The sequence below is a fragment of the Oryctolagus cuniculus genome, chromosome 8 (genome assembly GCF_964237555.1).
Source record: "Oryctolagus cuniculus chromosome 8, mOryCun1.1, whole genome shotgun sequence".
In the NCBI taxonomy this organism is placed as follows: Eukaryota; Metazoa; Chordata; class Mammalia; order Lagomorpha; family Leporidae; genus Oryctolagus; species Oryctolagus cuniculus.
The window spans coordinates 138,509,395-138,536,967 of NC_091439.1; the positions used below are offsets into that span (position 1 = coordinate 138,509,395).

The 27,573-nt window shown below is 48.9% G+C and overlaps 1 protein-coding gene and 1 long non-coding RNA gene across 12 annotated transcripts in view; both read right to left on the reverse strand.

The window, feature by feature from the left end:
* The window catches only part of FNIP2 (folliculin interacting protein 2), a 135,372-nt gene that overhangs the window by 50,569 nt on the left and 57,230 nt on the right, over positions 1-27,573 (reverse strand). For 4 of the 11 annotated variants that reach the window (XM_051831665.2, XM_051831668.2, XM_051831666.2 and 1 more), the window contains 7 exons: positions 19,965-20,091; positions 17,298-17,438; positions 14,155-14,255; positions 13,981-14,052; positions 11,875-11,975; positions 11,626-11,715; positions 9,880-9,951 (listed from right to left, as the gene is read on the reverse strand). In XM_051831665.2, coding sequence (XP_051687625.2) covers positions 9,880-9,951; positions 11,626-11,715; positions 11,875-11,975; positions 13,981-14,052; positions 14,155-14,255; positions 17,298-17,438; positions 19,965-20,091 — 704 coding nt within the window. Of the gene's footprint in view, positions 1-9,879; positions 9,952-11,625; positions 11,716-11,874; positions 11,976-13,980; positions 14,053-14,154; positions 14,256-17,297; positions 17,539-19,964; positions 20,092-27,573 lie in introns of those variants that run through there. The other 7 variants (XM_051831667.2, XM_051831672.2, XM_051831669.2 and 4 more) reach the window with 4 other exon arrangements.
* Positions 4,632-9,864, reverse strand: LOC138843605 (uncharacterized). The gene is made up of 2 exons (XR_011378557.1): positions 6,691-9,864; positions 4,632-6,576 (listed from the first exon to the last, which is right to left on the reverse strand). It is a non-coding gene; the product is annotated as an uncharacterized lncRNA (long non-coding RNA).

Consider the following 27,573-nt stretch of genomic DNA (forward strand, 5'->3'; position numbering starts at 1 on the left):
GTGGTGCCGAGGATAAAGCCACCGTCTGCAAAGTCAGCATCAGGTGCCAGCTCAAGCCCCGGCTGCTCCACTTCCAACCCCGCTCCCTGCTGATGCACATAGGAAAGCAGCAGAGGACGGCCCAAGCGCCTGGGGCCCTGCACCCACGTGAGGGACCTAGATGAAGTTCCTGGCTTTGGCCTGGCCCCATCCTGGCCGTTGAGGACATTTTGGGAGTGAACCTGCAGATGGAAGAGCTCGGACTCTCTCTCCCCCCTTCTCTGCTGTGTAATTCTGCCTTTCAAATAAATAAATAAATCTCTTTTAAAAAAAAAAAGTGATCATACCAAACAAGCAACACCCTAAGGACTTGGCCAGGAACAGGGCACGTCCAGGCTTGGGCCTCAAACAGTAGGAGGCAGCTGGGCAAAGAATCCCACCAGTCACTCTCCTCTATTCTGCAGCCACCCAAACACATGCGTCTGGAGATAGCTCCATTCAAACAAGGTATGTGTCGGTGGGATCACGAATGTATTTCCTCTCCAACTCATCATGGACCACAGTCCCCTCTCCACATTTTAGCTTCTTTCTACCCCTTACACTCAATGGCCTTCCCATTTCTTAAACGCAAACCTGCTAAGCCTGCCCAGGTCTGTGCACTGACCGCTCCAATGCCTACAACGATCTCTGCTCTGATGTTCGATTCACGGAGCCACCCCCTGCCGGCATCCCAGTCCCAGCTGAAATGTCACCTTCTCACGGTGTCTTTCCAAGAACACACCGTCGTTTCAAAATCAGTGCTACGTGCTTGCCTGAACCTCCCTGCTTAGCATCTGCCTCTCCTTTATGGAACATAAACTCCATGAGATCAGGGGTCGTATCGATTGATCCCTGGTTTTCCTCATGTCCTAGACAACTATGACACCTGAGAAGTTCAGGAAACCCTGCAGAGGGAAACCCAGAGCGGTTATGTGGACGGTAATGTCTGTCTCAATCAGTAGCTATGGCAGAAATACAGCACTGGATGGGGCCGGCACTCTGGCACAGCGGGTGAAGCCGCTGCCTGCAGTGGTTCCAATCCAGCTCTCCGCTGTGGCCTGGCAAAGTGGTAGATGGCCTGAGTCCTTGGGCCCCTGCACCCACGAGGGAGACCTGGAAGAAGCTCCAGGCTCCTGGCTTCAGATCAGCACAGCTCCGGCTGTTGTGGCCATCTGGGGATTGAACTAGCGGATAGAAGACCTCTACTCTCTGTCTCTGCCTCTGTAACTCTGCCTTTCAAATAAATAAGTAAATCTAAAAAAAATAAAAAAATAAAAAAAAAAGATAAAGCACTGGCAAAACAAATTCCTAGACAAAATTCAAATACTGAATTTAGGCCGGCGCCGCGGCTCACTAGGCTAATCCTCCTCCTAGCGGCGCCGGCACACCGGGTTCTAGTCCCAGTTGGGGCGCCGGATTCTGTCCCGGTTGCCCCTCTTCCAGGCCAGCCCTCTGCTGTGGCCAGGGAGTGCAGTGGAGGATGGCCCAGGTGCTTGGGCCCTGCACCCCATGGGAGACCAGGAGAAGCACCTGGTTCCTGGCTCCTGCCATCGGATCAGCGCGGTGCGCCGGCCGCAGCGCGCCGGCCGCGGCGGCCATTGGAGGGTGAACCAACGGCAAAGGAAGACCTTTCTCTCTGTCTCTCTCTCTCACTGTCCACTCTGCCTGTCAAAAAAAAAAAAAAAAAAAAAAAATTCAAATACTGAATTTAAGTTTCTGGTAGCCAGCTAAGCTATATATGTAGCATGTGCATTTTCTTTTTTATTCTTCTTATACCTTCATTTAAATTTCATGTGTGTGTGTGTGGGGGGGTGTTCTGGTGGTGCTAAGTGGTGGCGGGATGGCTCTGAACTTCAGCACATCTCACATCTTTGACATGGAGGGCATTTACTACGTCTAGACACAATAATGCTCTTGGCTTAAGCTTTTTCTTATTAGAAACCTGGAAAATACAAGGTACACAAATCCATCTACACACCAGGTGTGAGTTGAACTGAAACCCTCTGTGACGCTGGAGAGCCGCTCATAAGCACACACTGGGTATTTTGTAAAGAACCAGAAGAGAGGAGCCTAAGACTCCAAACATGAAGAAATGTGCTGAAATACTGTACCCCATGAAAATGTGCAAGCATTACAAGTTAATCCAAAAAAATGTTCCGTAAAGTTTAGAAGTTATTTTTCTACACAACAAAATACAAGCATTTAAAAGATCAATGAACAGAGCTTTAAATCTGTCTGACAAGAAAATTTCACTTTCAATAAACCAAACATGTTCATTTGATCGGCAAACCAAGTTATAGGTAATACTTTTCAGCTCCCAACCCACAAAGTGATTTTAGAACTTTCAAGGACTCTAAGAAGTTAGTTTTAATAAAATTCCTATGAAGCCCCTAATGAAGAGACAATGTTTTCAGCACCAGGATTTTAAAAGCTGTTTGATTTTCATTTCTCATCTAGGCCACAAGCTCTAGCCCAGCCGTGGTGACCATCTCACTCTCTGCATTTACATACCAAATTACTTAACCACTCCACGTTCTACTAATGAAGACTTACAGAGGCACACAAAGCTGGCCCTTCACACACCCATATAAATGAAATTTAGTTAAGTCTGGCTTCACAGGAATTTTAATTCAAATTACACTGAATTTATCAATTTGCAGAGCTAGATCTCTTCTTCTGTTTATTTAGGTTTTTTTAAAATCAAAGTCAAAAATTTCTTCCTCATTTTTTCTTGGATTTATTTTTAGCTCTATTACAGTTTTGCTCTCTGCATTACTTTTTTTTTTTTTTTTTTTTTTTTACAGGCAGAGTGGATAGTGAGAGAGAGAGAGAGAGAGAGAGAGAGAGAGAAAGGTCTTCCTTTTTGCTGTTGGTTCACCCTCCAATGGCTGCCACGGCTGGCGCGCTGCGGCCGGCGCACCGCACTGATCTGAAGGCAGGAGCCAGGTGCTTCTCCTGGTCTCCCATGGGGTGCAGGGCCCAAGCACCTGGGCCATCCTCCACTGCACTCCCTGGCCACAGCAGAGAGCTGGCCTGGAAGAGGGGCAACCAGGAAAGAATCCGGCGCCCCAACCGGGACTAGAACCCGGTGTGCCAGCGCCGCAGGTGGAGGATTAGCCTAGTGAGCTGCGGCGCCGGCCTCTCTGCATTACTTTCTGGTTCTTGGTTTTCTATAAAAGTACACTGAGAGTGCAAGTTAAGAAAGGAGAACAGTTAGTGAAAGCATCAACAGACTGGTGAATGTTAAGATAGGAACCCATTCCAGGACAACACCAAAGGCCTCACTCTAAAAATCAGAACAAGAAAATGAAGAGACTGAGTTCTGCCTATGCTACACAACAGACTTCAAGCTCACGTGAGTATCAGACAAGGTCATGCGAGGCCAGGGCCAAGGTCAAGGTGAATCCTCCAGTGCCGGTTCTCTCCCAAATGCCTGGAATACCTGGGGATCGGCCAGGTTGGAGCTAGCAGCCAGAAAAATTGTTTCCCAGGCGCGTGGCAAGAGTCGCCACCTGCTGCTTCTCAGGCATATTAACAAAGAGCTGGACTAGAAGCAGAGCAGCTGGGCCTTGAATCGGCACTCTGATATGGACATCTCAAGTGGGCAGCCCAAGTGGTGCCTTAACCTGCTGTACTACACCCACCCCGACTGCACGTTTTGATGTTTGAATGTTGACGGCTTTAAAAAGATAAAAAAAAAAAAAATTGTCTATTTATTTGAAAGAGAGAGACAGAAAGAGGTCTTCCATCCACTGATTTCATTCTCCAAATGGCCACAATGGCCAGGACTCAGGCCGATGCTGAAGCCGGGAGCGTCATCCAGGTCTCTCATATGGATAGCGGGGGCCCAAGTCTTTGGACCATATTCTGGTGCTTTCCCAGGTGCGTAAATAGGAAGATGGATTGAAAGTGGAGCAGATGGGGCTCAAACCAATGCTGTCATATGGAAAGCCAGCACTGCAGGTGGCGGCATAACCCATGGTGCTTTAACACCAGCCCCTGAATGCCTTTTTTTTTTTTTTAAATATTTGTTTATTTAATTCAAAGACAGAGTTACAGAAAGGCAGAGGCAGAGGCAGAGAGAGAGAGAGATGCCTTCCATCCGCTGGTTCACTCCCCAGTTGGCCTCAACCGCTATAGCTGCACTCATCGGAAGCCAGGAGCTTCTTCTGGGTCTCCCATGTGGATGCTGGAGCCCAAGGACTTGGGCCATCTTCTGCTGCTTTCCCAGGCCGTTGCAGAGAGCTGGATTGGAAGTGGAGCAGCCGGGACTCAAACCAGCACCCATATGAGATGCCAGCACTACAGGCGGGTGGCAGCTTTACCCTCTACGCCACAGCGCCAGCACCCTCTGAATGCTTTTAAACTTCACCCCAACTCCCCTTCCCTTTGCTTCACATCCGGGCAAGCCTATGAGAAAACCCAGGTGGTATCTCCTTGGGCTCCAATGCGAAGTCAAACCACATGCAGGAACACTCATCCTCGCCTCACTACCATAAAAACTCCTTGCCAGTTGCCTGTCCCTCTTCTCCAGAGCCATGTTCTGATCAGCACAGGAAGCCCACCCCGCTCTCATCAGAACAGCCTCATTATGTGAGTAATCAGCCTTTTCATGTCCTTGTGGTGCAGGCATAACACATGGTATCTTAGTCTTGACACACAAATCAAACTTGCAGTGAAGGTCCATCCTACAGTCACAGAGTAGCAAAAACACATGTCTTCTGCCAACATTACAGCGAGGTACATTCTTATCCTGGAGGTTCATTAAAACAAGTTTACGTTAAAATTTTCAAAAGTAGATATTAGAAGTTTTCCTCATACTGACCTGTTTACTCTACCACTTTTAAGAACAGAGGAGGGGTCAGTGCTGTGGTGTAGTGGGTTAAGCGCCAGCATCATATACGGGCTTTGGTTCAACTCCCAGCCGCTCAACTTCTGATCCAGCTCCCTGCTAACGTGCCTGAGAAAGTAGCAGAAGATGGCCCAAGTGCTTGGGCCCCTGCAAGCATATGGGAGACCCAGATGAAGCTCCTGGCTCCTGGCTTCAGCCTGGCCCAGCCGTGGCTGTTACGGCCATTTGGGGAGTGTACCAGCAGATAGAAGCACATGCTCTCTAACTCTTCCTTTCAAATAAACAAATCTTTTGGAAAAAAAAAAAAAAAAGAAATACAGTTGCAGAGAGAACAGAAACATTATTTTTCTTGCCAATGCTTTGGACATTTAAAAATGTATTTATCTGAGAGGCAGTGAGAGAGAATGAGACAGAGACAGCCAGACATTTCCCATCTTCCGGTTCATTTCCCAAACGCCTGCAATAGATGGGAGTGGGCCAGGCCAACGCAGGAACAAGGAACTCTATCTAGGCCGCCCGTTTGTGCGGCAGCAACTCAACTACTTAAGCCATCACCTGCCCCCTGCCAGGGTGTGCATTAGCGGGAAGCTGGAAATGAGAGGAGCCAGGACTTGAACCCCAACGCTGTGAAATGGGATGCAGGCATCCCAAATGCATTCCAAGCACTAGCCAAACGCCTGTCCCAACTGGAACATCCAGCCTAATGCTGGATTAAGCTCAGATGAGAAGTCCTGATGACGCCGATGTCCATCAAGGTACCCTGAAGCTTCCTCTACTCTCATGCACCCAAGACTCCCCAGATTTTAGATTCTGCTCCAGCCCCGCCCCTTGCTTTCCTGATCCAGGTCCCTGCCCTCATCCTCCACTCATTTCTCAAGTGAGAAACCGGACAGGCATCCTTGGTTCCTTCTGCTTTGCCGTAACTGGAGTCCCATTAGTCACCGAGCCCTGCCAGTACTGCTTCCTGGTATGCCTGAGTCCACCCCTCGTCTCTCCTGATACCTGACTTTAAAATTTCTAATAGCAACCACCAAAACTTAAATTTTAAAAATCTTTTGATCCAGCCGGTGCCACGGCTCACTAGGCTAATCCTCCGCCTTGCGGCGCCAGCACACCGGGTTCTAGTCCCGGTCGGGGCGCCGGATTCTGTCCCGGTTGCCCCTCTTCCAGGCCAGCTCTCTGCTGTGACCAGGGAGTGCAGTGGAGGATGGCCCAAGTGCTTGGGCCCTGCACCCCATGGGAGACCAGGAGAAGCACCTGGCTCCTGCCATCGGATCAGCGCAGTGCGCTGGCCACAGCGTACCTGCCACGGTGGCCACTGGAGGGTGAACCAACGGCAAAGGAAGACCTTTCTCTCTGTCCCTCTCTCTTACTGTCCACTCTGCCTGTCAAAAAAAAAAAAAATCTTTTGATCCATATATCCTCAGACACATTCAAAATACGCAGAAGAGAATACAATGAGAACACAATTCCCCTGCACACCTGTCCCAACGTGTGCCCCGCCTCCCACCTGAGACAGTCCCTGACTGGAGAAATGGCAGATTCTGGGACTGGGGTGGGAAATGCCCAAGCTGACTCTGGGGCACCCTGTGATGCCAAGTGAATGGAAACACTCAAAAAGCCCCCCAACCTCCTCTCTGTCACACGTGGGGAAAACGCCCCCCGACCTCCTGCTCCGTCACACGTGGAGGAAAACGCCCCCCGACCTCCTGCTGTGTCACACGTGGGGAAAACGCCCCCTGACCTCCTGCTGTGTCACACGTGGGGGAAACGCCCCCCGACCTCCTGCTGTGTCACACGTGGGGAAAACGCCCCCCGACCTCCTGCTGTGTCACACGTGGGGGAAAACGCCCCCCGACCTCCTGCTGTGTCACACGTGGGGGAAAACGCCCCCCGACCTCCTCTCTGTCACACGTGGGGGAAAACGCCCCCCGACCTCCTGCTCCGTCACACGTGGGGAAAACGCCCCCCGACCTCCTGCTGTGTCACACGTGGGGAAAACGCCCCCCGACCTCCTGCTGTGTCACACATGGGGGAAAACGCCCCCCGACCTCCTGCTGTGTCACATGTGGGGGAAAACGCCCCCCGACCTCCTGCTGTGTCACATGTGGGGGAAAAAACCCCCCGACCTCCTGCTCTGTCACACATGCAGGCACATGGAAGGAACACAGGAGCCCCAGCCATCTCAGCAAGGAAGTTCAATGTCTTGAATTCCGGGGTCGGTGCCATGGCTCACTTGGTTGATCCTCCACCTGCGGCGCCAGCATCCCACATGGATGCCGGTTCTAGTCCCGGCTGCTCCTCTTCCAGTCCATCTCTCTGCTGTGGCCCGGGAGTGCAGCGGAGGATGGCCCAGGTGCTTGGGCGCCTGCACCCGCATGGGAGACCAGGAGGAAGCACCTGGCTCCTGGCTTCAGATAGGCGCAGCGCCAGCCATGGAGGCCATTTGGGGGGTGAACCAACAGAAGGAAGACCTTTCTCTCTGTCTCTCTCTCACTGTCTATAACTCTAGCTGTCAAAAATAATTTTAGAAAATGTCTTAAATTCCTCTCATGGGCTGGGAGAAACCATTCAGATCTGGCTACTAAAGACTTTTAACTCAAACTTGCCCCTCAATGTTTCTGCTTGTCATGGGGCAAGGAAAAATAGTCTTAAAGGTGGTTTAGCATCTGACTATCAAAAAAGGGAAGCCGGCGCCGCGGCTCACTAGGCTAATCCTCCGCCTAGCGGCACCGGCACACCGGGTTCTAGTCCCGGTCGGGGCGCCGGATTCTGTCCCAGTTGCCCCTCTTCCAGGCCAGCCCTCTGCTGTGGCCAGGGAGTGCAGTGGAGGATGGCCCAGGTGCTTGGGCCCTGCACCCCATGGGAGACCAGGAAAAGCACCTGGCTCCTGGCTCCTGCCTTCAGATCAGCACGGTGCGCCGGCCACGGCGGCCAGTGGAGGGTGAACCAACAGCAAAGGAAGACCTTTCTCTCTGTCTCTCTCTCTCACTGTCCACTCTGCCTGTCAAAAAAAAAAAAAAAAAAAGGGAGATCAGATATAGGGGCAGGTGTTGTGGTGCAGTGGGTTAAGCCACTGCTTGGGACAGTGACATCTACCTCCCATATCAGAGTGCTGGTTCTAGCCCTGGTTCCTCCGTGCTTCTGATCCAGCTTCCTGGCAATGCATCTGGGAGACAGCAGATGATGGCTCAAGTACTGGGGTCCCTGCTACCCACAGAGGAGGCCCAGCTGCAGTTTCTGACCTTGGCTTTGGCCTGGCCCAGTTCTGGCTTTCGCGTGCATTTGTAGAGAGAACCAGCAGATGAAGACAAATCTCTCTCTCTCTCTTTCACTAAGTCACTTTGCCTTTCAAACAAATACACACATCCTTTTTCACAAAAAAAAAAAAAAAAAAGCGAGATTCAATCCACACAATGTGAATCACTTCTATGAATTACATTATAAACTGGAAAGTTACCTAGGAAAATCCAAGCTTCCTAACAATGTTTCTGTCCGATTCAGCTTCTTCCAACTCCCTAAGGCTTCCCTGGAACACTGAGAGGCATCCACAAGTAGATAAAGTGAAGTCACAGAGGGACAGGAAACTGTGGTGCTGGTGCTCAGTACAGTCCCTGTGGAGGGTGAAAGCTCTCACCACACCAAGCCAAACACAGTAAGATCTGTCAGGCATTACAGCAGCAATTCTGACTGACAGTGATCTTGGCCCTGGGTTTCATGGGAAGACCCACGACTTCTTTCCTGGAAATTCAACCTTAACAAAACCATGGCTCTGCCAGTCCTGCCAGGGTGGAGGGCTGAGCCTTGGGACACCAGATGCTTCAACACACACTCATAGTCTTTGACAGTGGATGAAACTCAAGGTTCAGTTGGTAGAGCCCCAGAAGAGATGAGGAGAACCCCTCAGCACCATAATAAAACAGTCCACATGAGCACTTTCATATGTTGTCCTCGGCCTTCTAAGATTTTCTGTTTGTACAAAAGGGGCTATAAGTGGAAATGACACAGGTCTAATCAATTTGTTACATTTCCGACAAGAACTCTCCAGCCTAACTTTACAGAAAAAATTGCAAATGCCAAAAAGGATCCATTTTCAGCATAAACATTACATGTCTCTCTCTTCTCTCTCTCTCTCTCTCTCTCACGCACACACACACACACACACAGGGAGATTCAAAAATAAACTGCATCTCACATCATAATTCAGGAGTGGAATTGGACAGAGTGAGGTGACAGACACTGACACTACACGGAAGGAACACAAGGACCTTGAAAAGGCCAGGAAGACAGACACCTGAGGCCTGCACCCAGTCTCAGCCCTGGCTGGAGGCCAGCCTACTTGGTGAAGGTGCACGGACATGGGAGAAACCAGCTGTCCCCAGCCTCATGGAAGACACAGGGTGCCTACAGAGTATGCACTCAGCAGGCATAGCCACAAACACCCTGAGTCTTTGCCTTCCACGTTATCCATTCATCACCCCTCTCTTACAACACAGAATCTACATCAGATCTCTCCCACAAATCAACTATCAAAAACAGAGTCGTGGACAAAAGCAGAAAACAAGGAACTTTAAAAGCAGTATTAGACGAGTTTAGGGCTTGAAGTGTGGAGGGAAGGGAACCTGAGATACAATTTGCACTGCACGTCTCTAAGGCAGAGAGACGGTGTCCGGGCCAGCAAGCAGACCCTCCCGCTGAGGGTCATTAGACCAACTCCACCACGCGCTCTCCTTCCTCTGGCCCTGCACTCAGTCGTCAGAGTTTCCAGTACACCTGGCTAGGGGCGGCTTCCTTCTGGAAATACTCATGAGTTCAGACGTTAGACAGAGCTAGTTTGGGTTGAGCAATCACTGCCAGATGCCACACATCACGGTCTCAGGTCTTCGGGCATGTGAGAGTATCTTAGGGTGTGAAGAAAGACGACGGGTTGAGTTCTCCTTTCCCAACGTCTATACCACCGTGGGTAGTCCACTGTGTTGGTTAAAACTAGTAAAACAAAGTACAAATACCTGATCGAGCAATGCCACTGTCCCGGTCTTCATTCTGCCCTCGGCTCGGCATATCGACAGGTGTGCTGTGAGCTGGGAGAAAGGTAAGAGAATCTAGGTTATTGAGGTCTCCAAAGACAACAAGCTTTTAAAAACGAGTGCGTTTTATATGTCAGAGTAGGCTACTGCTACTGATGGTCACATGTAGGGATTCACCAGGAAGCAAAATTCAATTCATAAGAAGATGATGAGAAAATGGAACCAATTAACTATGTATCTTTGTCCTACTGGAGCATATGAAGTTCCCTCAGGGTACTCAACTGCTAAAAAAAGTTATTTTGAATTCAAAATGAATCTTAATGGAGAATGGGATTGGCAAGGGGAGAGGGAGGGGGTGGAGGGGTGGGAGGGATGATATGGTGGGAAGAATAAACTATATACCTGAAGTTGTACCAATGAAATGTGTATTCCTTAAAAAATAAATAAATGTGATACAATCCTACCACTTAAGTTATTTTGAATAATAAACTATTCCTGCAGTTAATATAATCAGTATTATAATATAATATAATCAGTAATATAGTCAGTATCTCAGGCAGATATTCCCACCCATTCTCTTCACTGCTAGTATTATTTATTTACCATCGTAACTTCAAAATGCTCCATAGTCACTTTCAGTAGTGACTGTAAACAACTTAGGGAAGAGAAATACTTGAAAACCATTTCATAAATTCAGAAAATGTTTCTGCTTATATCCCACTCTCTTGGCAGACAGAAAACACTTCATTTTCAAATATTTCTTCCTCCACTTCTTTCCCCTAAACACTCATACACAGTATTATTGTACAGCGATTTAGGAAAACTTGTGTCCTGGGATGAATTTTTGGAAAATAAAGCATTGCAGACTTCTAGGAATGCATTTCGCTGGTCTGAGCTGTGAAGGTAGATGAAACGCTGTTAAGTTGTATAAGGTACAAGAAGGCTAGTGTCCTGCCTGATTGATACACTTGCCAGCTACTTCTTGAAGCATGCTTATCTTCACAATTTTAAAGAGTCTATAAACATGCTATCTTCACTCTAAGTCAGTTTCACTAGGGTATCATTTAACAATAGAACGTGGTGTTTTTCAGCCTACAAAGAAGAACAGAGTAAAAAGTACCATCTCACAAACACCCTTCCAAGTTAGTAATGGCGGTTCCCGACACGTGTTAGCCATGCCAAGACTACAACATTCAACAGCCTTAGTTAGCCAAGTTGGTTAAATCTCAGAATTCACCCCAAGATCTCAAGATGACCCACACCTGTAAAGAACCTAGAGACTGCATTTCGATCGCTAAAATACAAGCGGGACAGAGCGAGCGCAAGCGCACCGTCTTCCATGCTTTCATTACGTGACTTTTACACTCCATGCAGGTTAAGGATGCCGGTGAGCAAACAGATTAAAGATACCATGACAAAGTGAATCAGTCCATAGCCGCAAACAGGGGTCCAGGAAAATCAGAAAAAAATAATCCTCTTAGAAACACGAAGGGCTCGTTTCGGATTACAGTCAGCTGACACTGGGGTATTAACGGAGACATTTATAACATCGGTTTGCAGGTGGAATTTTCAGAACACCATGCATTTGGCTACATTCGAAACCAATCTCTTATCACAAGAGCCCCTTGGATTTCTAGAGAGGTACAAATGGGATTTTTCCCAAGAACCTGTGCAGACAGGATTGATTAACGTGTGTGAGTCACGCTGCACTCGGCATTCCACACAAACCTGCAAAGAAAGAAGCACTCCGGGTGAGCCGGAGGGGTCCTCCTTCAGCCACCCCTTGCAGCAGCCTGCTGCTGCACGCCTGCAGCAGACCTAGAGGCAGAACACACAAGACGGCACACACACACACACACACACACACACACAGGTTAAATATAGGGCAAAAAAAAATTAGAACACAACAAACTAAAATAAAGCGAGACACACACCCACATAGTACTACTCAGAAAGAACTCATTTTTCCCCCTTTACCTAGGTTACTTGCATTGCGACAAGGACCCACACTGTTCTGATTTGCGTTCAGTTTTCCCAAATTAGGATCTTGGTTGATGTATTCGAAGCTGTCTTGCAAGCTAAATCCAGAGACGGAGAGGGAGAGAAAAAAGGGGGAGAAAAAAAGAGAGGCAAATAAAGCTGTTTTCTATTAGACTTCCACATGTAGACAACAACTGATCAGTCACACTCAATGTATTTCTTTATGAATAAATCAAGTCGCACATCTACCAAAGGGAATCGAATTGGCAACTAGAGGGGAATCTGCTTCAGGCAAATGAAAGCTTTTTGGAAGTAGCCCAGTCCACACAACTGAACACTGCATCCCTACCACCGCCACGTTACAGAAGCAGACACCGAACCCCAGTGTGTGCTTCAGAGACTGGCGCCCAGGGAGCTGCTATGCATTTCTTTAGCAACTGACACCCAAGACGTTGCGACTCATTTGGAAGGTTTTACATAAAACCCTTGAAATGAAATTAATTTTAACTCTTAGTTAACATTTATGAATAATTCAGCAAGATTTTTTCAGGGGGAAGAGAGAACAGAATTTTTGATTCTTACAGGAGGTGGAGTTCACAACTTCTAGAAACTTAGAATTGTTCATACCAAATAAGAGGGACGCAGCTTTAATAATCTATTACATCTTTTTAACAAGAATGTAAGCACTGGGGCCAGTGCCATGGCGTAGCGGGCAAAGCCGCCGCCTGCAGTGCCAGCATCCCATATGGGCGCCAGTTTGAGTCCCAGCTGCTCCACTTCCGTTCCAGCTCTCTGCTATGGCCTGGGAAAGCAGTAGAAGACGGCACAAGTCTTTGGGCCCCTGCACCCATGTGGGAGACCCAGAAGAAGCTCCTGGCTCCAGATCAGCCCAGCCCCAGCCATTGTAGCCATTTGGGGAGTGAACCAGCAGACGGAAAATCTCTCTCAATCTCCCACCCCCCTGCCGCCTCTACTTCTCTGTAACTTTGCCTTTCAAATCATTAAATAAATTTTTTAAAAGAAATGAAAAGAAGCATCAAAACTTTGAGGATAACACAGCAGAATAAAACCAAAAAGACTTTCACTCATAGTTAGTGCAATAAATAGTCAGGTAAGCCCAAGGATCTGAAAAACAAATGTCTCACAAGAAACAAACACCAATTCTCATACTAGTTTGAGTCATGACAATCCAATCAAAGGCTCAAATCATTTTGTTGAAGAGTAAGCAAAGATTTACTCTCTGGTATTTAGATATACAGAGGAATATATTTTTAATTCCCTGGGATTATAAAAGAATAAAAGCATTCATTTGATCACTAAGAACATCCCTAAATTTACAACAAGCTTTTCTTTCAAATCTATGAAATAACAAATACTTCATTGTTTTATTAAAAAACTACATGAACTATGTCTACCTGAAAGTTCAAAACATATGAAAAAATGTGCCAAAGTCAGAGTGTAAGCTAGATATTTCAGTACTCTTGGTCTATGCAGGATAAAACTAGAGAGGGGAAATCAAGAATGAAAATCAAAAATATTCCGTGGTCATAATACCAGGCATTACAAAAGGTAAAGTGAGCACTCAGAATAGACAGCAAGCATAGACAACTGACCCCGCCATGCAGGGCCTACCAGCCTGTATGTCAATCCTCCAGAAATGAGTGAAGGAGACTTTTGTCCTTTTCTTTTCAGAAAGATCTACTTATTTATTTATTTATTTGAAAGGCAGAGCGACAGAAAGAGAGGGCCACGGGAAGACAGACACACACACACACAGAGACCTTCCAGCCACTGGCCCACTCCCCCAGTGGCCACAGATGCTTTGGCCACCGCCGTCTGACTTCCATCAGCAGGAAGCTGGATCAGAAGCAGAGCAGCCAGGACTCGGACGCCAGCGCTGCTGGCAGCACTAACTTAGTGCTGGCTCCTAACTGAGTTGAAGACCTTTCCCCACGCACTGGTCACAGGGCAACGGCCACTTCTACGGCGTTTCATGAACTTGGATTCGTCCTGTCCCCCATTTCAGAACGCCTCACGGCCCTCCCAGAACCACGCCAACAGTGGTGAGGATGAAGAGGAGGCAGTGCCAAAGCCCTCACTCACTTATTCGTGCTCCCACAGAAGCTGCCCATCCTGGCGGAGAAGACTTTACTGATCATCAGCTGTGGAGGAGACCTGAGGAGGGGGACCAAGACGAGAGAAACGCGTTTTTGAATTCCGGAGTCAGTGCCACCACTCCACTTCTCACGTCGGGTACGGAAGGACACGCAAACTCACCGTATGTAGTGTATCTTTAAGGTGGATCCTTTGTAACTCATTGCCACAGAGCCAAACATCATTTCCCCCAGCATGTTGACATCTGAAGCCGGTCTTGTGTACTGCACGGCAGAAACCAGGATCAGTCAGCGCATGGGACAACACGAGGCGCGTTGCAACAGAAAACAATTCTGATTCATCTCTGGCTCCCTCTTTGGTTTAGTGACTAATTACAGCTATTTCTCAAAGCTGCCATTGGTCACCTTACCATCATAACCCAGAATGGTGACTGCCTGTATTTTCCCCAAAATGATTAGTAATGATCATGCCCCCTGTTTTATACACAGTACTTCTATACAGGATCCATTTTTAATGTTGTTATGAGAAAAAAGGAGTATCATTATCTCCATTTGTAAACCCTAAATACATTATATTAGGAAAGGAACAGGTGAGTCCTCTCCACCTCCCAAAAAGAAATCTGGTCTGGTATCTTTCAACCAAGTCATTAACAGTGTTGCTCAAAAATGCCAACTGGTGCAGGCAGAGTTTTTACAGAGTCCAAAAGATAACAGATGGTCAGCTAGCTCTCAGGTTCTACAAAATATTTCAGAAGCCCCTGACACCTGCAACTTCTAACCAGCCTTTCTCATCCCAAAGGGTGCACGGCCCTGGGCTGCTTCCACCTTCTCTCCCTCTCACAGTGTTCATCTACGGTACCTGATGCTCTATCTACTCCAACTGCTATCCAAGGACCGTCTTCTGTCAAATCCAATGCACACTCGCTGGTTTCTCTTGTCAAACTTCCCCACCCATTTCAGGCTGCTGGCTAAACTACTTTTTTTTGAATCCCTTCTTTCTCACCTAATTCCTTCAGCACGGCTGTTCCGTGGAGGGTATTCCTACTCACTGCCTGCATTTTGACCCTTTCTTCAGCCTGATTACTAGCCACAGCCCCGACATCTACATCTGAAGGCCCAGACCTCTCCTTGAACTCTCGATTCCTATATCCCAATGCATTCATTCGCGGCCGGCACACCGCGCTGATCCGAAGGCAGGAGCCAGGTGCTTCTCCTGGGCTCCCATGGGGTGCAGGGCCCAAGCACTTGGGCCATCCTCCACTGCACTCCCGGGCCACAGCAGAGAACTGGCCTGGAAGAGGGGCAACCGGGACAGAATCCGGCGCCCTGACCGGGACTAGAACCCGGTGTGCCGGCGCAGCTAGGCGGAGGACTAGCCTATTGAGTCGCGGCGCCGGCCCAGCAATCATCCTTAACACTCTTCTCAATCTTTATTTTTTTTTTTAATTCCAAATATGGACATATATATTTATATATGCACAGAGTACACATACACTGATACATACATGATATACACATGAGAATACTTCAAAAAGCTCATGGGAAACTGAATTAAAAGATAAGTTGGTGGCATAGAGGTTAAAGCTGCCACCTGCAGTGCTGGCATCCCATATGGGCACCGGTTCTAGTCCTGGCTGCTCCTTTTCTGATCCATCTCTCTGCTATGGCCTGGGAAAGCAGTAGAAGATGGCTCAAGTCCCTGGGCCCCTGCACCTGTGTGGGAGACCCAGAAGAAGCTCCTGGCTTCTGGCTTTGGATCGGCACAGCTCTAGCCATTGTGGCCAATTGGGGAGTGAACCAGTGGATGGAAGACCTCTCTCTGCCTCTCCTTTCTTCTGTGTAATTCTTTCAAGTAAATAAATATTTTAAAAAAGTTGATTTTAGTCGCAAAAAAAATTAAATACATGCATTTGAGTGCTGTTTTAAAAATTCATGAAAAATGCATATTATGAAAAAAAATTTACATGGATTTCGAAATCTTTTTGCAAAGTAAATTTATCTTTTGATTTTAATTCTATTGTTTTCAATTATTCTTGTGTACACCTAGTTATGTGTGGTTGCAGAAGAGGAAAGACAGAGATGAATCTGTCAGCCTTGTTCAACCAGGCTCACATTAAGTTCTTCCCACTACATTCACAGAGAAACCCACTGGGTTTCACATTCTTTATAAGTAACTTCCATCCACCTCCTCCATTTTATAATCTGCTTTTCTTGGGGTACAAGAGCCATGTGCAAACTGTGATTCTCAACTAGCTGAAAATTTTAATCCATATTTTAAAAAAAAATAATTTATCTTAGAGAGCTAATTTTCATCTACTGACCCACTCTCCAAATACTCTCAACTGCCAAGGGTTGAAGCCAGGAGTCAGGAACTCAACCCAGGTCTCCCATGTGGGTGGCAGGAACCCAGTCACTTCAGGCGTCACCACAGCTTCCCAGTGGGTCTGCATCAGTGGGAAGCTGAAGTCAGGAGGCAGAGCTGGGTAGCAGACCTAGGCACTCCACTGTGGGTGCAGCCACCTTGAACCACTGGGCTTATACTTTTGTTTAGCTACAAACGGCTTTGAGACCCAGAAGCACTGTGAAGTAAGGACAAATGCACGACACAAACCCTGACTGTGAAGGTGGCAAAGTCCTGCTAACACTGCTGCTGGTGACTGCTCCGCTCCGCCCTTCCAGCGGCACGGCAGAGAAGGTTGCATGCGGATTTTTAAAAGTGGTCCAACACACAGCCCCTAGCGAGTCTGATACATTCCCCATCTGCCGCTCAGTATTTACAAAACGCTCTCCCTTCTATCCGGCTGTCCAGAACTTCTCAATCACCTTATTCCCTATCCTCTGCTGCCTCAAACACCCGCCTCCCACCGCCACACACACAACAGCAGTAGCCCTCCACCCTTCACGCTCAAGGTAGGTCTCGCCTCTCCCTCGGTGCTCCCTGCTTTTGGTATGCTCTGTTTTGAGGGGCTGCCCAAGTACAGCGCCAGAATCCTCACAAGTCCTTGCAAACAGAATTACGTCTGTATTATCCTGGACCGCACAAAGGAAACAGAACAAGATGATCTGCCTCGTTGGCAGCACTTCTTCCTCATTCCTGCGCATTCTACTTTATCAGCGGAGTTTCAGCACAGGGAGATAAAAGGCCAAGAGGGGAAAGTGCACTGGCACAAAGCGTTCAAGGGTCCTCTGCAGAGCGCTTGCTCTCGGAACCCTGGAGCAGCCCTCCGGCAGGCACCATTCCCCGGGGAAACCCTCCAGGACGGTCCCTCGACTCCCGTGGGTACTCCCGTGAAGGGGAGGTTTTACCTGATACTTTGGAAGCTGCTCCTTGGCGTGTGGTAGAGAGCCCCCGGAGGAGGAGCCATGGGAAGAGACGCTGCCGCTGCCACTGCCGCCGCTGCCCTGACAGCACCTGGCTGACATTTTCACAGGGACATCCTCTGCTTTCTGGGTAGGGAGACACCAGCAGGGCCAAGGATCACTAAGGATGCCAGGCTCTGTCGACATGTTCCTCGTGGGGAAGTGCCCGGTTAAAACATCCCTGTGCCTGTGGGGCAACACAAACGACGCTTTCCCCTTTCTTTCTAACGATGACAAGGGCGTGAGAGGCAGAGGGAGAGGGCACGAGAGACCATAATACCTAGGAAGCGGGTCGGGGCTCGCAACGAGGGGTAACAGAAAACTGGTAGGGAGGAATGTATTTAGATGTTATTTTCCTCAAATCATTTTTATTTCAAATCACATTTTAAAAATCAATGGTAACCGATCATTTTGGTTATTAGATTTCTAGCACCACGTAGCGTCACAATCGATGAAACTGATGAGGAGGAAGACAACAGTTCAAACACCTTTCTACCCAGCACACGGAACTGGAATACAGGACGACTGATTTACACAGAGCAGGCGTGTGCTCTCAGCGACCCGCCTCTTCTAGTACTCCTCTGAAGGCGACAGGAGAGAAAATCACGAGCTTGAATTTGTGAAAGGTGAAGCCCAAATCCTGAAATAGGAGCTCCTGTGAACTGCCCAGCATGTGATGGAAAAGCAGGCTTGAAAGGTTGGGGGTAAGAGAGGATAATCGACTTCACGGTCCCTACGCGGGTTCACTGCCGGTTTTTATGACAGGGACATGAAGGTATAAAGATACGCCCATTGCTTTCCCTTCATCCTGCACCAGAGGCTGTTACAGAAGCACCCTGCACCCTTATGCGACGTCGCTTCTATTCTAAGTCTTCTCAGCCTCTCTTTTTCTCCCTTGGGCGGTTTTGCTTGCAAAAGCAAGAATGCAGTGGCAGCTTATCTAATCTCCAGTGTGACAGTCACACTGGTGGTCTGATGCAAATGCCTGCAGTCATGCGCCCGACACAAACTCATGACGTTTTGTGCTTGCCAAGGGGGAGTGGGGGGACTGAAAATGGGGGGGAAGAAGGTCAGGAAAATACGAAACGCGCTGGTCCACAGCACTGCCTCCCGCAAGGACGGCTCCGGAGCACCCAGCACTCCCTCAGCACCCTCTTCCGCTCTCGCTGCTGCTTCACGCCACTTCAGTCAGGGCGCCTGCTCCGGACACTGCAGGAGCCTTTGGCTGCAGCACGGTGCACTGACCAATCTGTCACTGGAGACGGCACCCGCAAGTGCGCGCAGAGGCTGCCGGGTTCCGCTTTGGGTGAAATGCGTGTCCTGGGTTCACCAAGTTGCCTTTATGATGAAGCCCATGTTCCAGGGTCACTGCCCCCACGCAATGAAGATTCCAGTTCCCTTTGAACACCAACGAGAACGTTCCCTCCCACCTGCCACGTGATGGCATGTGGCTGCCTAACTAACCCCTCTGTGTGAAGCCTTCAGGGAAATCAAGTGGCAGCCACCTTCTGTCCACCCAACAGGGCCAAGTGCTGGCTCACCTGAGCTTTTGATACAAATCTCCCATGAAAACCCACGGTGAATCACCTGAGAGAGTCCCACCCCCACCTGTGCCCAACAGCTACTGTAATCATTAGCCACCTGGCAGAGTTCCACTGTAGAGTACTGTGGAATCTACCTAGCTGGACCGCCTTTAACCAAACACTTCCTTCCTGCAGAAGTGATCTTTATCCAAGGCAGGAAAGCAGCCCCTGGGCCCTGCTGACACAAAACCCGTGTCAGAAACTGTTCATTTGCTTGGCTGCGCACCCTACACACTGCCAGGATCTGCTCAGTATGGACAGCCATTTACTGAACGTAAGAGTGAGTGCAAATGAACGTATTTAAAGTGTGAGCATCTCAACAGATAGACCAGAGAGGGTGGCAAAGTACTCTGAATTGTCATCCAGAAAGACTCAGGGAGGACCCGACGCTTCCGACGTTAAGCAGGCGACTTCACCTTTCCTGTCCTGGCTCCACGGGGTGGAGGGCTCACTCCCCCTCAGCCTGGTCCACACACACCCCAGCGCACCCCACCCTCACCCCTGCTCCACAGAAAAGGGAAATGAGGAGTGGCTTTGGTCAGGCAGGTCTGACATGACTACGCACGTTAGTATGTCGAAGCCCGGTAACAAGTAAAGCTAGTCAGTTCTGTTGAGTCCAGTACCCTGTAACCTCTGAGTGTCGACAAGGAACACTGGACAGGAGGACGCCTCCACTGCCCAGCGGCCAGCACTTTCTCACCTGTGGAGCTTAAGGCTTCCGTCTTCCTGTGACGCTTCACGCGCACGCTTGCATCAAAGTCCTCCTGCCTTGCACATCGCCGGCAAACTCGTTTTGGGTGATATTAATAGCACCACCATGAGCTCTGGCTAGCAGCTCTGCCTATGTTTACTAAGGAGCACACGCAAGCCTGACAAGAACAGGGGCTGCAGGCCTCACTCGGGCTGTTTCTGAACCAGTGATGGCCAAGTCCAGTACAGCTCAGAGAGAGAACTGAGTCAACAGGTGACGGCTCCCAGAGGTGGCTAAAGGCAGAAATCGGAAAGCTCAGAGCTAGTCAGCATTTCATACCTGAGCTGCTCCCTCTTCAACCTTCTGAACAGCTTTAGAATCGAACAGGACTTGTCTGCCCCTTCTCTCACAATCCTGGTAAACTATCAGGCGGGTCTCTTTCAGGTCAAACTCCGAGCACGACCAACTGTGGGTTAAAAAGAGAAAAAAAATATATCGTTATCTGCAGTATTCGGAATGATCCTGGACAGATGCGCTTCTCGACCCACCTGCCCGTGTACATGGCAGAAGACTGGAAGTGTGAAGTCGCCATCCCCCTCAAACCTGGGGCAGCTAGCAAGTCTGGGATACACAGGCCCTCAGCACACGAAAAACTGCACACTGCCAGTTTTCACTACAAAGGTGTGGAGGACTGCTCTAACTAATAAATCACCAGAGAAAGCTTCTCCTTCCAAAGCCAGCTTGGGCACAGATGGCAGCCAGGAACTGCAAGGACATGCAGGGAGGGCTAAATTTGGATGCCTGGTTCTGAGGATGGCATGGCAGAGCTGAAAGAGGGCTCAAGCTTCCGTGTCACTGGGCAGGGAACCATGTGGAGCAGGCCTTCTCTCTCTCTCTCCTACCTGCCCATACCAGGTCCAGCTGAGCGGGGTTGCACAGCCTGAAATTTACTATGTTTCCCCACAATGGCTAATTCTGATACAGAGGTTTCAAAAACCAAGTGCATTGTCGTATGGCATCTGAGGTTCTAGGAACTGTACTTGGCAATGAAAGAAGTCTGGCATACTCGTAAGCAAACCAAAAGCTAAGAGAACAAAACTGCTCTGAAGAAAACAGGTTAATTCTTGAGTAATAAACGACATCAGAGGGAACTATAAAAAAGTAAGCCTCTAAAGTGTATGCTTTGTGTATACTCAGTTATTAATGCACTAATTCAACAGATGTTTGCACTCTAATTATGTTCCAGACACTGGTACATGTAGAGATTCAGTACCTAATTACCAAACAGATTGGGTCCTTGCCCTCATGGAGTTCACGGTTTTATGGGGGAACATTTGGGGAATAATCATATATAATCATATATAAATGTTCAACTGCAAATGGTCAGAAATGAAACAGACAGGCAGGCAAGGATGTCACAGAGCCTCAGATTCCCGGGTTTGCGGAGCGGCACAGAGGGGCAGGGCAGTCCCCAAGTACTCTAAGTGACATTACAACCCAGACCTGAAGAAGCAAGAGCTAAAGAGGATCAAGCTGGAAAAGAAAGGGATGTGAGATGGTGTAAAACTGCAGCCCAGAGAAAGGGAGAGACCCAGAGCGCTGTGAAGGCGGGCAGGGGCGGGGAGGCAGGATCTCACCCTGAGTGCAAGGGGAAGTTGAGGAAAACAGAGGGTCGATATGATAAGGACTTTTTTTTTTTTTTTTTTTTGGACAGGCAGAGTGGACAGTGAGAGAGAGAGAGACAGAGAGAAAGGTCTTCCTTTGCCGTTGGTTCACCCTCCAATGGCCGCCGCGGCCAGCGCGCTGCGGCCGGCGCACCGCGCTGATCCGGTGGCAGGAGCCAGGAGCCAGGTGCTTCTCCTGGTCTCCCATGGGGTGCAGGGCCCAAGCACTTGGGCCATCCTCCACTGCACTCCCTGGCCACAGCAGAGGGCTGGCCTGGAAGAGGGGCAACCGGGACAGAATCCGGCGCCCCGACCGGGACTAGAACCCGGTGTGCCGGCGCCGCTAGGCGGAGGATTAGCCTAGTGAGCCGCGGCGCCGGCCAGATAAGGACTTTTTAAACATCCAGGCTGGCTGCTTTAAGGAAGCGGGGGATGGGACAGGTGAAGCCTGGAAGCAGAGAGGTCAAGTACAATTTATTCTGGAGTTCGGGCCCTCCGTAAGGTCAGGAGACAAACGCTGCAAGGCGTGTTCTGGAGGTACTGTGTGGACAGTCTGTGGAGGACAGCAGTGGTGCTCCAGGCAAGAGGGCTGTCCAAGCGAAGACAAAGCTGGGGCAGGGTGTGAAGGAGTGGACGACAGGTAGATGGACAGGCAGACTGTAAACCCACCAAGTCAGGCACATCTGGATTCAAGTCCAAACACTCCGGCCTCCGTGTCTACTCGGGACACTGAGCCTATCGCTGCTGACCTCGCAAGGAGGCCGTGTGGATTACATGGAATCTGTCAAGTGCTTCACGCAACGGGTGACCTACAGCAAGTGCCCCAAACGGTACGAACTACCTCCCAGGACTGTTCACATCACAGTTGTTACAGAAGACTGACACAGCGTCTGCTACCCAAACGCAAACTGCGCAGTCCTTTTGCAGGCAGTGGTAGTTTAATACTGGACGTGTTCTTTTAGCACGCCAGATTTGTTTTCTTTAACCTCAGCAGCAAAAATACCGAGTTCTGGCTGTACCGTCTTTCAACAACCTGTGTTCTGGCCGGTCATGACCAACGTCTCTTCCTCCTAATCATGACAACAACAGGCAAATCCACTGTGGAAACTGCTTTTCCTCTACTCCCAGTCCAGAGGTGGCCCCTGTGCCAGGCTGGCCAATGACACAAGGCCCCATGACTCACGCTGGGCTCCTAGAGCCAGCCCTCAGACTTAGTTGCTCAGCTTGTAAATGGTAACCTCGGGGTTGCTGGTGGCTATTTTTGCCATCACGAGGTAAGCACCCGTCTGGAAACGAAGTCAACAGGGGAGAAGGCAGAGGTGTCCGTGCAGTGGAATGGGAGACTCCTGCCAGTGCTTGCAGCAGCTGTTCCAGGAGAAGCACTCTTTCTGGACTTAGTTTTCTGTCACAGCCAAAAACATCTGATCACCATGACCCAAAGCACGAACATTTTTTAATTACACCAAGTCATTAAAAGCACTCTCTGAAATTGCATGCTGCCAAACCACCATCACTGGTTGAGGTTTTTGCAAGTGAAAAAGGGGGTCGGCAATCCAGCGTAGCAGGTTAAGCCACCTCCTTCAGTGCTGGCCTCCCATATGGGCACCAGTGCAAGTCCTGGCTGCCCCAGTTCTGATCCAGCTCCCTGCAAATGTGCCCGAGACAGCAGCAGCAGATGGTTCAAGTTCTGAGGCCTCTGTACCGGTGCAGGAGACCGGGATGAAACTCCTGGCTTCAGCCTGGCCAAGCTCCAGCTGTTGGAGCATTTGGGGAGTGAACCAGTGGATGGAATATCTCTAACTCTGCCTTTCAAACAAATAAAGTAAAAAATCAGCAGCACTGGTGCTAGCACTGTGGCACAGTGGGTTAAACCTCCAGCTTGCAGCACTGGCATCCCATATGGGCGCCAGTTCAAGTCCCAGCTGCTCCACTTCCTATCCAGCTCTGCTATGGCCTGGGAAAGCAGTGGAAGATGGCCCAAGTCCCTGGGCCCCTGCACCTGTGTGGGAGACCCAGAAGAAGCTCCTGGCTTCTGGCTTCAGATCTGCGCAGCTCCGGCCATTGCAGCCAATTAGGGAGTGAACCATCGGATGGAAGACCTCTCTCTCTCTCTCTGCCTCTCTTCTAACTCTCTGACTTTCGAATAAATAAATAAAAAATCTTTTAAAAAATCAGTGGCATTAATGTATACTAGCAATAAACAAAAAATTTAAAAGTTTTTAAAAAGTGGAAAAAAATCAGATTTAATTGTTCTATATTTTCTTGTTCAGTCTATTTTGTCCCATTACTTAAGTTTTTTCAAAACAGTTTTATAGCTTATAAAACTGGTTGTTCAAACCTCAGGAGCAATATGGATTCAAACATCAATTAAACTGAGCAGAGCTTGTCCTGAAGAGCTAAAACTTCATAATAACTTGTTTTTTTTTTTTTTGTCAGTTTAATTCTAAAAAGATGGAAATGTTTAAAAAGATACAGAAAGGACAAAGCATAGATGCCAGATTTGTCCAATTTCTTGCCCTACATGCCTTAAAAATATTTATAAAAATAAGTAACATTCTATCCTCCCATAGGAGTGCTGTCTTTGGCTGAACACCTAATTCTAATTTTGACTTTACTGTCTCTCATATTAGTAGAGGAAATTACAGCTGAGCAACCTGGTGAGGGAGACAGAGGCAGACAGAGACCATTAAGTGAGTGCGTCAGAATGACACGGCCTGGGATCCCGTCTCCGCTCTGCCTCCCACCGGTTTACAGCCTTGGGAAAGTCTTCCTGAGCAGTACCTGAAGGACCTGTTGCAAAGATTAAAGGAGCTCACGGGTGGAGATGCCCCAGACGCTGCCGCCTCCTTCCCCACCGTGCCCAGTATCGGGATCGAGTCAGTCACAGGCCACACGCATGCTCTCTCCCCTCCATTCAACTCCTGCGTCCACCAGCAGCTACTGCGCACCTTCGGTGCTTCCCTGAGGGCAGCCCTCTGCACGATCATAGGGGTAGGGCAGAGAGGCCTTGGGCCTTTGCCTTGAAATAGGGGACCATGTCAGATACACGTGTTCCGATCAGAACTGCCTCAGTCCTCTGCTTCTGACAGCAAGGAGAGGACACTGCACCTGACACCGGGTCAGGTGTCAGTACTTCTCCACTTTACGACTTCAGGAACAAGAAAGTAAGATGGTTTGTCTCCTTCTTCAAACTGTAATATTTTAAATAGAATGACTTACATGGACCTTTTTTCCTTTTAAGATTCCACACAGGGCCGGCACTGCAGCTCACTAGGCTAATCCTCCGCCTTGTGGCGCCGGCACACCGGGTTCTAGTCCCGGTCGGGGCGCCGGATTCTGTCCCGGCTGCCCCTCTTCCAGGCCAGCTCTCTGCTGTGGCCCGGGAGTGCAGTGGAGGATGGCCCAAGTGCTTGGGCCCTGCACCCCATGGGAGACCAGGAGAAGCACCTGGCTCCTGCCTTCGGATCAGTGCAGTGCGCTGGCCGCAGCGCCGGCCGCGGCAGCCATTGGAAGGTAAACCAACAGCAAAAGGAAGACCTTTCTCTCTGTATCTCTCTCTCATGGTCCACTCTGCCTGTCTAAAAAAAAAAAAAGATTCCACATTTACTTGGTTAGCACTAAAATCAGGCTCTCTTTTGGAAACTTCTATCAAGAGCAGAAAACAAGTAATTGAAGTCTGGATTACTTTATGGAAATATAACAAGCAATAATAATTCAAATGATTTTAAGTGCAGAAAACAGAATTATTTTAAATACACACACACACACGTTATGGTTTGAATTGTGTCCCCTGTCCCCCCCAAAAGAGATATATCCAGGTCCTAATTTTTCTACCTGTGAACATGACCTGGTTTGCAAACAGGGTCTTTGCAGATGCAATCAAATTAAGAGGAGGGGACTGTGAATTAGGACAGGCCCTAATCCAATAGCTGGTGTCCTCCTAAGGATGGAATTTGGACAAAGACACAGGGGGAACTGTGAGCACAGGAGGCACTGCAGCCTGAGGACAGAGAAACAGAAAAGCACACAGGGCACAACACCAAGGTCTTGCTCGGGTGCTTGTGCTTGGAAGAATCAGAGGAAACGATTCCAGAAAGACAGCGCAGGACTACTGTGGGTGCCTTAAAAGCTGTGCCAACATATATCCATATTTTGTTCAAGTAATATGTGAATTCTAAATATCCAGGAAAAAGAAGGGCATGATCTGATCTGTGTTTCAGGAAGAGAATTAAAGGGCTCTGAGAAGACTGTTTTCAGGGCAAATGCAGAGGTCCCACTCGCTTGTATATCCAGGGATTCTGGGAGTAACGGCTGATAAGGAAGAGGACGGTTGGCTCCACTGTCGCAGGGCGATTCCTGCACTAAGACCAGTACCCTGTACATGTTGACTATTCCCTTGAACTTCCACAGGCACCAGACTAGAAGTGGGCGTTATGTATAGCCATGTGAAGCATGACCGGTGACCTCTCTCTCGGTCTCACACAACAGACAACCCTACATGGTTCAAAGTAAGTTCACAAGAAAAGTTTAAGGAGCGGTCTTGTTCAGAGTCAGATATGATAAGGAATTGTAACTGGTCCAAGACAAGGTGCAATGAAACAAAAACTCTACCAATCACAATAAAATCCAACAAACACCATTATCCACTTAGTGAGCAGTTTCTGCACACCTACTGTGTGCCAAGCATTCTCCCAGGTGCTGGGATAAAGCACTGACAAATCATAACCTTTGTTCCTATGAAGCTTATGCATCTGTGATGGCATTTTCCAGCCTCTCTTAAACCCTGTTCTGTGCCCCTTTTTTTCTGCCAACATCCGTCACTTCCCTACTCTCTAACACACACAAAAAAATTTTTAAATAAAAGCAACTCTCTCCAAAGATGTACTCAAGAACAGTGAAAAAGTCTGAATGAATATAACCTGAAAATAAAGGAAGACCGTCAGTGGAGGCAGAGGGGAAATTATGTTTGAGATGGCAATCAGAGTTCACCCATCAGCACAAAATGATTACTATTTCCTACCCAGTAACAAGCTATTTCTTTCAAAGAAAAAATAATGTGAATAAGTATCAGTAACACATTCGGAATTCATTTATTTATGTATTAAGATTTATTTATTTATTTATTTGAAGAGTCAGAGAGAGGAGAGACAGATCTTCCACCCACTGGTTCACTCCCTAAATGGCTACAATGGCCAGGTGTGGGCCAGTCCGAAGCCAGAAGCCATGTACTCTTCCGGGTCTCCCATGCGGGTGCAGGGGCCCAAGGACTTGGGCCATCTTCTGCTGCTTTCCCAGGCCATAGCGAGGGCTGGGTGGAAAGTGGAGCAGCCTGAACTAGAACCAGCGTCCATATGGCATGCTGGCGCTGCAGACAGCAGCTTAACCCACTGCACCACAGTGTCGACCCTGGAATTCATTTATTTTTTGCCAGCTTAGTACTTTCAGGAGCACAGCTGAGTAATCTGCAAATTCGTGGACTTTCTTCCCCTATGCTGTACTTACATGGTCCTAGCTTATGGACTGCCTGGTGTAACTTCAGAGGAATCGCTTCAAGATTCGCCACTGAGTTACCGTCCTGCAGTCAGGAATACAGTACAAAATGCTGAAACATGCCAATCCTCAACAGAAGCTTCAACTCTTTTTTTTGGACAGGCAGAGTTAGACAGTGAGAGAGACAGAGAAAGGTCTTCCTTCCATTGGTTCACCCCCCAAACAGCTGCTACAGCCGGCACGCTGCGTCGATCCAAAGACAGGAGCCAGCTGCTTCCTCCTGGTCTCCCATGCGGGTGCAGGGGCCCAAGCACTTGGGCCATCCTCCACTGCCTTCCCAGGCCACAGCAGAGAGCTGGCCTGGAAGAGGGGCAACCAGGACTAGAACCCGGCACTCATAAGGGTTGCCGGCACCACAGGCGGAGGATTAGCCTAGTGAGCCACAGCGCCGGCCAGAAGCTTTAATTTTTTTTTTTTTTTTTTTTTTTTTTTTTTTTTTTTTTGACAGGCAGAGTGGTGAGAGAGAGAGAGAGAGAGAAAGGTCTTCCTTTTGCCGTTGGTTCACCCTCCAATGGCCGCCGCAGCCGGCACGCTGTGGCTGGCGCACCGTGCTGATCCGAAGGCAGGAGCCAGGTGCTTCTCCTGGTCTCCCATGGGGTGCAGGGCCCAAGCACTTGGGCCATCCTCCACTGCACTCCCGGGCCACAGCAGAGAGCTGGCCTGGAGGAGGGGCAACCGGGACAGAATCCTGCGCCCCAACCGGGACTAGAACCCGGTGTGCAGGTGCCACAAGG